The following is a 13,375-nucleotide window of genomic DNA, read 5'->3' on the forward strand; positions in this document are numbered from 1 at the left end:
AAAACGTACACCTAAAGGCAGATTTACCGAGAAGCTCGTGAACCATAAGCTTGATGGTCCCTCAGATACTTGGCCCCCTTCTAAAGCTTTCATCATAGATCTTTCTGCAAAGTTTTCAAGAGCAAGGTATTTTAAACACAACTGGCTAAGATTTCTGTCTTTTTCCCAGTGTGACATCCCTTCTGTCAAACTGAGCCTTCTATTGGGTGGCACTGAAGTGGTGGGGGACATGTCTGGAGTCTGGCTAATGCAAATTTGGGTTGAAGATACATTTAGTTTGATTTTAATGGAAAATGAATGTAAAGAACACAGTCACTTCTGAAACTAGTTAAATCAAACCAGCAGCTGTGATAAAAGAATGGCTTTGGGAACATTTCAAGTGTCTGTGATGCTGACCAGCCCAGCACAGGAGCAGAAAGGTCACGTTCAAATTTCCTGGTACCTGGGACTGGTGGCATATGTGAGCAATGTAGAGAGTCAAAGCATAAAGTATACAGAGCCTAGATTATTTCTCTGATGTTTGTGGACTTAACTTTTTTTTAATTTATAACTTGTGACTTTTTATTGTTCTAAAAAAATACACTTTCATACCCAATTTTGTATTTTTTTTCTCTTTAAAAGGACCACTCTAAATGTCAGGTTCCACAAAACATGGATGCACTTTTGGGTACTCAAAAAAGTGCTGGGACTAAATGAAAAAGAGTTGAACAATAATATTTTCAAGAACTACAAACACAATGAATCAAGGAAACAACAAATAAGATAGCTCTCTTAAACTTACTTTCTCAATTGCTTTCTTGAGAAATAACCATATCGTCTTTTGTGAGGAGAAAAATCTGACTCAAACTATTAAGCATCAGCTCCTAAGACAAACATTTCTCACATTAACAATGGGCATTTTATCTCCCTCCTTTTGGTACACAGTGCCTAAAATAATTATCCAGCATATCAGTCAGTTCAGCCGCTCAGTCATGTCCGACTCTGTACAACCCCATGGACTGCAGCACACCAGGGTTCCCTGTCCATCACCAACTCCTGTAGCTTGCTCAAACTCATGTCCATCAAGTCGGTGATGCCATCCAACTATCTCATCCTCTGTCGTCCCCTTCTCCTAAAGATTATCCAGCATGCAGTACATAACTAATAAATGGATGTATAAATGGTTGGTTGATTTGATTCTGAAATTCTTTATATATATTTTGACACACAAATATTATATTACTTTCTCAATTTCATGACTGAATTATACATAATTGTTTTTGTTTTCCCCCCTAAAGACTGATGAAGTCTCAAATAAATCAATGACTTAACAAATCCTGGTTAAATCAAGAACGTTTCTCAATTCTTAAAACTAAAAGATAGTATCACAAATATACACAAATTTCAGAAGTATCACCAACAACATCCTACAACAGGTAATTTAATTTTAGCAACATGGTACAACATGTCACCAGACTGATAAATTATTAACCTGCAGTTAGGGGACCAGGCAGTTTTAAATTCATTTCCTCTAACTGGTGAATTTTTTAACTGATAAATAAAAAAATTCTCCCAGGTATTTTTTTCAGACATTGCAAATTACTGTAGTTTAATAGATTCTTTTAAACATTACAGATTTTTCATTTCCTATTCGCTACCTGAACTTATTTCTCATTTGCTTTATTTAAACTGTAATTCCATTTGAGAATTTATTGCTTTATTCAGTAAAATTGTTTGATAACTACTATATACCAGGTACTGAGCTCAATGCCAGGAAATTATAGATGACTAGAGCATACTTCCTGCCTTAAAGAGTCTGGCAGAAGAGACCTAGTTCTCTATAATTAACTTAGGAGCAATGTAATTCTTGCTCTAAGGGATCTTAGTAAAGATCCTGTCCAATCCATTCATTTTCAGATAAAGAAACTAAGAACTACAAAGATTAAGGGACTATTAAAAAATCATTAATCCAACACAAGAGTCTGCATCTTATGAATCTCAGGCTGGTCTTCTTTTTAACTATATCACAATTTAATTAGAATTGGGCATATAATTAATGATTCCTGGCTAAACTCATTTACATTTTAATTTTATTCCATTTGTGAATTTACATGAACTTCAGGACCCATTTGTTAATTCTACAAACGTTGGTGCAACAGGCATTGTTTCCAGCCCTAGGGAATACAGCAAGGAATAAATCAAAGACCTGTCCTCAAGGAGTTTTCTAGTGAAAAAAATCGGTGGCTTGAAAAAGAATGACAGGAAAATGGGAGCGCTATAATGGAGGAGAGTACAAAGTGCTGGAGGAGGAATGAAGCAGACATGTCCATGTGGCAGTACCATGAAAGGCATACCTAAATTTGCAAAAGGAATATTCCAGGCAAAGGGATGTGCAAAGGCTTGAGAGGCCCCAGAGAGCAGGGTGTGTGAAAAGGAGTCAATGCAATCACTCTAAAAGGTGGACGCAGAGGAAGCCCGTGGTGAGTGGAATGAAGAGCTCTGAAATAGGCTAGAGGCAGTTCAGCCCTTGTAGGCCACACGGTTTTCTAAACCCGCACTTGGGCAAGCGCAACATAAAATGCTGAACTACTACCGGATGCCGCTGAGTGTGCAGTTCATCAGCTGGATTAGTATTAAATTCTGTGGTTTATGACAGCTCCTGCAGAAAATGAATAACCTTATGCCAGGACTACTTCTTCTAAGCAGGTCAAATTCAATTCAATAAATATTTACTGAGTGCCCGCTATGTGCAAGGAACTGTGAAAGCCAGGGACAAAAAAAATGCTTTTATAAAAACAGTATTTTAAGGAGAAAAATCAAGCTCACCACAAGGTTCAAGTTCAGATTCAAATGACTTAGATGTCTTCTAGAACTGTCTAAGTTGCTCCCTAGAATGACAGCAGGTCCCAACACAGAAGAACTTTCACGGAGAACAAATCTACAGTCACATTACAAAATGATGGACTTTTTAAGGCACCAACTGGTACATAAAAGGATTGGTTCATTACTCTTTGCTTTTGAACTGAAAGGTAAAACATTTAGTGTTGGAACTGGGCTAAAAATTCCATTATAGTCAGTGACTCAAAGGGCTTTAAAGAAGACTTTGGAGATCACCAAGACCAACTACTTCCTTGTGACATGACAACACTTAAACACAGAAATGGAACTTCGTGGAGTTTACTGCTCAGAACCCTGCCTTCTGAACTTACAAGTGAGGCACTTTCTCCTTAAAGGTAGACAGCTGCCTGATGTAATTCTTGAAATGTGTTTAAAGATTTTTAAGTAGACCTCTCTGTATATGTCTATATATACATCATCCCACACACATCAAAAATACATTTTATATATATTTTACACACTAGGTATTTCAATAAATACATGAATATGTATTCAGATATATAAAATACATATTCAAACATATCAATGCAAAGACACAAATGTAAACACAGGATTTACTAGTGCTATACAAATTCTCAAAGCCGTTAATTATTTTTGGAACATTCTCGCATTTAAACAGTTTCCTGACTGTGCCTTAATTAATATTTCTAGCCAAAAGGTAACAAAGAAGTATTAGGTCAGCAAACATATTTCCTGCAAACAAGATTCAAACCAGTCCCTGAAATCTATGAAAGAAATTTTACTGAAGCAAATGGAAACTTCAACAGTAAGGAATTGGGTGCATACCACAGCAGACGTTCATTATAAAACACACCTCACTTCATGGAGCACTCAGTTGTATTAAATCAAGTATTATACCTTCAAAGTGAAATATCCCCTTTTTTAAAGATAGTATGGGAAGTCTGAAAGAAATCCTTATTTGTGCTTCCCAGGTAACTAACTGTTCTAAGAGATTCCTTATTGCAGTTACTTAAAAGCTTGTTGTTATGATAAAAAGTATCTATGAGTTCTTCAGATTCTTTACATTTTATCTCAGCAAATCACCACTAAGTATATAAACGTATAAGAACTTGTATAGCATAAAAAGTAAAAAATAGAAAAATAAAATAGAACTCTTTCTACATAGAGTATTAACTGGGCAAAACCAGTAGGTTAGCATATGATTTGTTATGAATCTGGAAGTTACTCATAGTAGGATCTGGGCAAACCACCAATTTTTTTTATGGTTTTCAAAGTTTTCTTTAGAAGACTAATATATTAAAAAGCACCATTAAATAATTGTCTAGTTGTATTGAGGTCAATTATGTCTTCATTTGTTCACTATCCTTCCACATGAGAATGGAACTTCTTAAGGGTGAAGGGTGTATCGTCTCACTGGTCTATTTCCATCACGTAATATAGGACCCTGCATATAGTAGGTGTAAAATAAAGATTTCAATGGAGGGAAGTAGGAAGATATGGAGGAAAGAAACGAAGTAAGGAGGAACCTCTCGGAAGTAATATTACAAAAAGAATATCCCCATCTATATTGAATAAATCTGTCGACATGAGTACAAAGCTTGGAGAAGAACTTGGTCATTACAAATATAGAGGTAAAGGTCCTTTTATTTCTTGTGTAAAGAGGAAGAGTCAAACATGCTTGAATCTTCATATCATGAGCATAAGTCATACATGCTTAAATCTTCGTACCATGAACACAGGCCTGAGAATCAATCAGACCTGGGATCTAGCCCTGGCATTCGCTAGCTTTACAACCTTGGGCCAGTTTCTTCTTCAGGAAACCATGGAAACTTCTAAGGATGTTACAAAGTCTCAGAAAAAGAAAAGTAAAGTGCTCAACACAACACCTGGCATGCAGTGGGCACTGGCAACTTTTTAGGATTTCTTCCCCTTCCATATTAGACCACAAGACAGCAGAATCACTGCAGGTTTTGCAAAGGTAGGAGAATTAGACCAGGGGCACTGGCCACCTTGTTGGGGATCACTAAGAGTTCTTTCATTTGGTTCATGTGTGTGTAGACATGTGCACACTCAGTCATGTCCAAATCTGTGCCATCCTACATACTATAGCCCGCCAGGCTACTCTGTCCATGGGATTTTCCAGGCAAGAAGACAGGAGTGGCGTGTCATTTTCTCCTCCAGGGGGAATCTTCCTGGTCCAGGGGTTGAACCCACATCTCCCGTGGGTGAGATTCATTACCACTGAACCATTGCTGAAGCCCATAATTAGTTCCTAAAGTTTGTTATACTACCTGAAATCCTTACAACGTCTCCTGCTTTGGGCAGAATAGCAGCAATAAGACCGAGTCACTACTCCTCACATGGAATCAGTACATCGGTACTCAGCTGATCTGGAATCTTTTGAAAGGTAGAATACTTAAGTAGTATTTTTGTAATTCCTATTGAAAAACAGTGTGAGCTTAACAATTATTTAAATATTAATGTGTTAAACAGCTAAAAATTTAGTCAAATATTTTCCAAACAGTTCTTTAATGACTAGGAGAAAATCAGAATCTTTCAAATAAATTTGTAAAAATCTTAAATATGTGCCCAAGCAGAGTAGATACAGGTAATACTGTGGTGTCATTTAAGTTGCAGGATGTTTTAAGGTGATCTTAATATAAAGGTTCAGGACTGATTTCCATTTCAGTTTTTTTACTTACATACGCAGTTAACTGCTGGAAAACTATATTGTTTATAATATGCAATTTGAAAATATGGTTTAAATATTACAAATATGAGTTAAAACACTTCCTGACAACCCTAAGTAAAATTTACAAATTCCTCCATAACTTCACAGTATATTTCCTCATTTCCCTCTTATCTACATATAAATTAGTTATCTACCAAGCATTGCCCTTCTACTTGTTCTGAGCCTTTCCTTCCTACACTGTAATCCACAATACTACTTTATCAATTACCTCTTCTTCCATCTTAAATCACTCCCTACCTATATTCCTTCCCCTCAATTCTATGAACCTCTATGATAGCATCCACACACACAAGGCTATGCTCTGCTCAAATCCTCAAGCTATCATAACTTTCTTTTACTAGTTGTCCCAGTTCTAGAACAATTTTCTTGAATTCACATACTGAATTTAATCTAGCTGTCACTTCAACCTAGCTGTCATTGATGCGACATGGAAAGATAAACAATGGCTTGACTCAAGAAATGTAATGATTTATTAAATTTTCATTCAGCTTGGATTTTTCCATTTGAGCTTATTAGTTTTCTTAGATGTTGAAATTACTTCCTTACAAAGCTCTCTCTACCCAGGAAATCAATATGCTCTCATTCCTTTCCTATCTGTTCCATCACTGTTCTTTGTAGGATTCGTTTTCCTTCACCACCATCTAATTATAGATACACAAGTGATACAGCCAAAAATTCCAATCTCTGACTTTTTCTCCCCAATTCTCACCTTCTAGTCTGCCTTCCAAATCTCTTGCTGTTGTACAGCTTGAAATGCCACCTCTATGGGCATATCTACCAAACACACATTTCTAGTTTTAATTTCTTTCTTTAACTGCATATTCAATTTTCTGACTTCAAAATGGATATTTCACTCTGGCATGTCAAATTCAACATGGCCAAGAAACAAACATCATGCACCAGGCCCCAAGCTTCCTCTTTTTCTTCGTATGTTCCTTATCTCATTAAGGGCATCACTGCTTTTAGAGTCAACTAAGCTGAAAACCTCAAGAGCCACTTTCACTTCAACTTCTCCTTCATCCTCTATCTCTGAAGGGTCGCCAGGACCTTAGGTTTTACTCCAAAATGTCTCCCACTTTTGAACCAACATTGGCTATATCTACTAACAATTTTCTAGCACAGCCCTTCCTTATTTCTTACCCAGTCTGTTTTAATTTCTCTTGATCATTATTTCTACCTTTAAAGGGTTTTTTTTCCCCCTCTTAACTCATCCTTTCTAGAGTCAAAAAAGTAACTGACCAACACAGCCTTGACATTCTCTCACTCTGCTCAAACATTTCAATGGTCCTCTGCCTACTAACTAAAAGTCCAAATTCCTTGACAAAACACTCAAAGTCTCTTTAAGCTTCTCTAACTTTCCTTCGCTCACTCCATCAACTCCCTTTACCCACCACTCCTTCAGCCTGCTGTGTCCTCCACCTCACTGGAATCCAAAACAGCCTCTAAAGAACAGCTAGATAATACTACCAGGTATACCACACCATACTGCCTACACCAACTTTCCACCCTAGCAAACGATACTCACATACTACGTTACAGCACTCTGTGGTTCACTCAGTCGTGTCGGACTCTTTGCAACCCCATGGACTGCAGCGCACCAGGCTTCCCTGTCCTTCACCATCTCCTGGACCCTGCTCAAACTCATGTCCATTGAGCAGATGATACCATCTTTATTTACACCGTATTACAGCACTTACTGTATCTTCCAGGATAACATGGTTATTTATGATTGTCTATCTTTCCATACTTTGCATATAATTAATGAATGATGAAATCACTAATAGCATAGAAAGCAAATTTGAAAGAAAGAAGTTGATTCAAAAATCTGAATGGTTATAATTTTATAGGAGTTAAATGATTACTAACTAATGAAGCCTCCTATTAAAGGTATGCTCTATATCACAAGGATAAACCCAGGGAACTCTTGGGAAGATTCCTTTACATCTTTTACTTTATCCGAAAGTTTTACCTAGAAAGGACAGGAAGCAAACTTTGGGATCACTTCATTTATCTAAGCACAAATTCAAAAATCTAACTCAGTACTAAACAAAATAAGCCAGATATGTATTGTGTTATCCTCTATCCAAGTCTATTTGGGCCCATGATCCTGCTAATAGAGAACAACCTCACTGAGGAAAATGAAATATGTGAAGAATAATTCAAATAAATGATATTCCTTATTCCAAGAGCCCAAGGACGGTGATATTCTCAAATCCATCAAACACAAACAACCAGCATCCGAAAATAAAGTTTTAGTTTATGTGCAATATTTTTCAGAGGTATGAGTAAATTAATTTAGAAAAGAATACTATTTTTTAATAGCTGTATGTATTTTAAGACATTTTGACTGAAAAGCTTTAAAATATATTATAGTTGAAATGAGATTACAAAGACAGAGAATAAATTAAATTCCAAGCTTGAAAATGTATTAAATGAACCAAGGACAAAAGGCAGGAAAAGGCTGTTTGACATCATCACTTTTTAAATGCTTTTAAAACTCTGTCAGTAATATAATTTCAAATAAATGACAAGGACAGCAAGACAAAAATATAGGCAGGTACTCAACTTGTTTTGCTCTTTGGCATCAATTAACTATTTTTTAATTTCCTGAACATCCATGTATGCTCAGTACATTTAGTATTTATTAGATGGAAAATTGTTTCTTCCACTTTCCATCACCTGGCTAAGATGCTTGTGAAAACCATACTCAGGAACCTCACATTAATAAATCATCACTCCTACACACTGATTAGCAATCATTTCCTTACCCTCACCACAGCATTTTCAACAAGAATACAATAATGCCTTTCCTATAAAGGCAGTGGCCAGCAGAACCCAGAGAGACAACAGTCTAAGAAGTGACCAGAAGAAAAACAAGGCAGATGTTGTTGACTCTGCTCCCACTGTACTTTGTATAGGTCTGTGTTACAGACTTCTCCATGTGACATGGCAATTACCCACCTACATACCTGGCTCTGATGATGGTCTTGGAGCTTTCTTGACAGGTCTAGGGCAGATTTATATCTTGTCTAGCTTTGCATCTCCAGGTAACAAGGACTTCATAGAAACACAGTAGGTCCTCAATAAATGTTTAGGTGTTTAAGAACCTCCAACTCTGTGAGAGTTTTGGAACAGACTCCACATTTCAGGTGTATATGAACCTCACTGTGTATTCATGACTAATAGTTCTGTCTCTGTATCAGAGAGGCATCCACTGATCTGAACAGTTTGGGGTCAGCTATTGACTTCCACTGACACATGGAGCTAAGACCAGAAAAGATATCTAAAATAAATGAGATGCTCTGGGATATGTTACTACTCTTTTCCTAATAAATGTACCACGTTAAGTTTGTGTCACTGATGTTTTCTTTCAAAACACTTTATATCTTACAAGGAACACAACTGAGCAATTACTCCCTCCTACTCTCAGTGACCTTGCATAGAAAGCGTGCCCTCTGAAAACTTAACAGTTAGCTAGAACTGGAAGCAGAGTTGACCGTTTTAAATTCTAGAGGCTAGGGAATGGCGTAACTACACACTTACTAGGTTTTTCCCCTACAGTCTAAGACTGCTTCATAAGCCCCGTGAGATAAGTTATTTTACTTTGTAGGTAGCTAAGACATACTGTACTTGGAGCTTGTTTACAAATTTACACTTCCAAGATTTGACCTTGTTGAAGAGGTTTTATAAAGAAAAATGCTGAATACTTAACCCTGTCTTCTACATAACTACCAGTTAGATTTGAAAGTTACTATTGTTATTCACAAGCTAAACTCCAGCTGTGGCAGTTATTTTACAAAACAGTTAGGCAATGTGTCAAGGGATTACCTTTTGGACTAATAATAAAGTTCCTGATGTAATCACCAGGACAGTGTTCATTATATGAACCACTTCCTTCACCACTGACAAGCAGAAAGATAAACACATGTGGGGGGTTCTTCTACACTATACAATTAAATAAAATATTCTTCCAATTAGTAACTATCAGTGCTTTTTCATTACTGTGAGATAGAGTAGCAATAAACGTACTGGACTTTCATAATGATTTACATGGTTTCCCTCCACAAAGCCCACAAATGCATACATAAACGAACACAACAATATTCAGCCTTGACAGATAATGAAGACAAATAGAGAAAGCCATACAATGCACCTTTGCCAATACCTGTACCCACATTCCACTAAGTAGAGACTTCAGGTAATAGATTTCCTCTTGAGTCAAGATTCTCAGTTGGAGAAGCTAAACGCAAACCCACAAAAGGGTTAATAAAATAAACAATGGCAGAAGCCTTTTTTTTTTTTTTTTTACCATAACCCATAATAGATGGCCCATAAGCCATCTATTTTACCATAACCCATGATGAAATAATTAAAAGAGGATAAAACTTAGGTCAACAATCAGTTACAGGCCAAAATTACACACACATTTTTTAATGTTTCAAAAATAATGACTCTATTAACCATATTTTACCACTTCCTCACACAGATCTTTTTCATTTGATGTTCTAATATTTACTTACAATTGTACAAACTCTGACCACTCAAAGAAGGGGGTGGGGAGAGAGGAGATCTCCTTGGTAGAACCTGACCCATTTTTGCCCACTCATGTAACAGATAAGTTAAAGAAAAACCTTGACTCTTCTTCTCTTACGCCCAACTAGTGATACAAGCATGAGTGACCTTAAATTGCTTACTCCTCAGAAAAGCAAAGACAGCTAGTATTGTGCCGCCAAATATACACAATTTTTCCAACTGCATGCTCCTCATTCTTAAGTATCCAATGTTAAAATGAAAACCTGACCTCAAGCAGCAAGTTGCAATGTTCTAACACTATGACATCATTCTATCTGAAGTACTTTAAAATCACAATTTGAATAATTGGCAGAAGCTTAAATAGGTCACACTGAAGCCCAAAACTAAGGATATTTATCTGACAAAAATATTCTGGCTCTTCCTTTAGTGCCACCAGCCATAGAATGCCAGGCCTATCGTTCATCTACCCATCTGTGCTTTTCATAAGGATAAACAAAAATAAAGTAAATCTTATCCCCTTCCAGTATTGCTACCACCACCAACAGTGGCTTTTTGTGGAAAATATTTGAAGTTATGAAAAAAGTAAAGGTAACTGCTTTACTTTTTACTCTTCATAATATGACTTCATGAAGGCTTTAGCACACAGCTACAAAGAAATATTTTTTTAAAACTTCCATTTCTGCAGGTATAAAGATATCAAGAGCCCTGCATCAATTAATTTTATAATTAGCCCCAAATATCTATCAAATGAAACTATAAAGGGCTACAAATATTTACCATTATATAGCTTACAGTACTACTGATGCAAAAGCAGAACTATTAATTTTGCACAGCAGCAAGCTACATCTTAGGCTTCCCTGGTGGCTTAGTGGTAAAGAACACACCTGCCAATGCAAGAGACTGGGGTTCAATCCCTGGGTTGGGAAGATCCCCTGGTGAAGGAAATGGCAACCCACTCCAGTATTCTTGCCTGGGAAATTCCAGGGACAGAGGAATCTGGTGGGCTACAGTCCATATGGTCATGACTTAGTGACTAAACAAGCTACATCTTAAGCATATTTATTTCATAATCCCACTTAGTAAGACAGGACAGTGACAGCTACAGTTTTCTCAGCAGACCTCTGTAAAGTATTCAGGTTGCCTAGACTTGTCTGGGTACTGACATCCAGCACCATTTCTTCTTGTAACTTGTAGTTCACCTGAAAGCAACATGCAAAAACCACAGAGGTTTCTGATACTCTCAGTCCCACCACCTCCATCATAAATTTTCCTTTCACAATAAACAATGTGCAATCAAAAAGGTTTCCTGTTTCAAAATGGAATAGATGAAACAAACTGTGACTCTACCATTAACAACCAAAAAGTTCCTTAATGAAGATGAATTCTCAAAGATGAAAATGGAAACTCTCAAATACTGCTTCCTCACTTTAAGACTAATATGGTTCTTTCCCCAGTAATCATTCTCAGCATCACACACTGTGGATGTCAGAGACTTTTCTTAAATTACTTGTATGCACTCTTTTGTTATCTAAGAGCAACACAACCTTACATAAGACAGAACAAACACTTCCAAAAGATTCTATGCCATGCACCAACAAAGAGCAGCCAACAGTAAAAGCTTTGCATATCTGAGTCATATAGAGGAACTTTGAACCTTGAAGAGTAGGACAGAAGGTGGAAAAAAAAAAAAAAGTCTTGGCTCTGAATTCAACTTTTCAAAACACCCAGAGCAGATATAAGAAACACAGTCAATCCGAATCAAAATATTGTTGCCATACCAATAATTATTACTAAATGACAGTACAAACAAAACTGGAGAAAACCACATCCAGGGTCAACCCTGCTGTTGTACAGACACAGTCAGACAGAACTTACCACTTTGTCCATGAGTTTCCAAGTTTTCTCTACTGTCCTGCGATCCGCTGCGGCTTGCTTAGGGGGTCCAACTGCATCTTGAATAGCATCAATAATACCCAAAATCCGTCCTTTTCGGGGGTTTCCTCCTCGACCACCAGGGTTTCTGCCATTCATAGAATTTGCCATCTGGAATCTTAGCTCTTTGAAAGAAAGAAAAAAAAAGTTAGTTGGTCATGAAAATATTTATGCAACAGCAAACAGGTTAACTTGTACCCATTACATCCTCCTCCATCACTGAGAACAAAATCCAGGGTCCCAGATTCAACTTTTCAATACCGTGTGAATTTTTCACTCACAATCTTTACACACAACACACAGGTTTAGGAGCAATGACCTTAGATCTGTTTTGGGAACACTAAGAGTTAAAGACGCATCATTCTCACATGGCAAAGAGTGAAGGCTTGATTAATACATAACTCACAACAACAGTAATAAAAACTTAGATTTCCTCTATCTACGTTAGAACACATCAGTTTCCCCCTCTCCCTGACTTAACCCCAATTTAAAAGACCAGAACTGAAGCCCCTAGAAAACACTTTGGGAGCCTCACTCAAAAACTGCACTTTCACTGTGTGTTTTCGCCAAGTTATATAAACCTAAAGATTATTCTACAGGAGCAGAAAGGGCACGACTGTTGTCATCAAAGGCTGAGGACTTGGATTTTCCCGGCTAAAACCAACAAGTTCGGACTCATGAGCACACAGTTCTTCAAACAACGCGGTTGAGGAGTTGTTCCCAAGTGAAGAGCCAAACGAACCAACAGACAAATAGCCCATTTTAAAAGAGAGTGAGAAACTGACAAGAGCGGGCACAGAAAGGAGAGAGAGTTCACTTCTTGGGCTTCCTGCGTTTCATCTCATCCAAGTCGGGTGGGGGTAGGGGGTCCAAAGCTTTGTCTCGGGACATCTGTGCCTCCCGGCTCAGGCTCCTCCCCTGCCACTCTCGGACCACAGCTTGGCGGGGCGGGGGAGGTGGACAGAGAAAGGACGAAGAACCCCTCCCGCTCCGGCACCCGCAGCCCCGTGCGTCTGGGGCGCTCCGCGTTCGGCTCCCCGGAGGACGCTCCTCGCTGGGTTGTCTGCAATCCCAGCCCCCTGGCTCCCCTGATTCCCTATTCCTCCTTCCCCGGCCCAGCCCGGGTCCCGGCTTTAAATACCCCTCTTCAAAGTGTGACGGCGGCGGCGACAGCAGCTGGAAACCGGGGCTGTCCCCTCTTCCTCGGAGGCCCGCGTCGGGCTGCTCCAAGCCCCTTGGGCGGAAAGCAGCGCCGAGCTTCCCCGGCACCCCCTTCCCTCCCGGCGTCTCGGCGCCGTAGAGACACGCGGGTGAGCGGGT

The 13,375-nt window shown here is 38.3% G+C and overlaps 1 protein-coding gene across 3 annotated transcripts in view; it reads right to left on the bottom strand.

Annotated features, from left to right (window-relative positions):
* The window catches only part of CBLB (Cbl proto-oncogene B, E3 ubiquitin protein ligase), a 230,380-nt gene that overhangs the window by 216,117 nt on the left and 888 nt on the right, over positions 1 to 13,375 (bottom strand). Inside the window, exons 1-2 of one of the 3 annotated variants that reach the window (XM_010838540.1) lie at positions 13,197 to 13,366; positions 11,999 to 12,180 (exon numbers count right to left, since the gene is read on the bottom strand). In XM_010838540.1, coding sequence (XP_010836842.1) covers positions 11,999 to 12,166 — 168 coding nt within the window. In that variant the 5' untranslated portion in view covers positions 12,167 to 12,180; positions 13,197 to 13,366. The other 2 variants (XM_010838539.1, XM_010838541.1) reach the window with 2 other exon arrangements.

Source organism: Bison bison, unplaced genomic scaffold (assembly GCF_000754665.1).
Source record: "Bison bison bison isolate TAMUID 2011002044 unplaced genomic scaffold, Bison_UMD1.0 scf7180017864098, whole genome shotgun sequence".
Taxonomy (NCBI): Eukaryota; Metazoa; Chordata; class Mammalia; order Artiodactyla; family Bovidae; genus Bison; species Bison bison.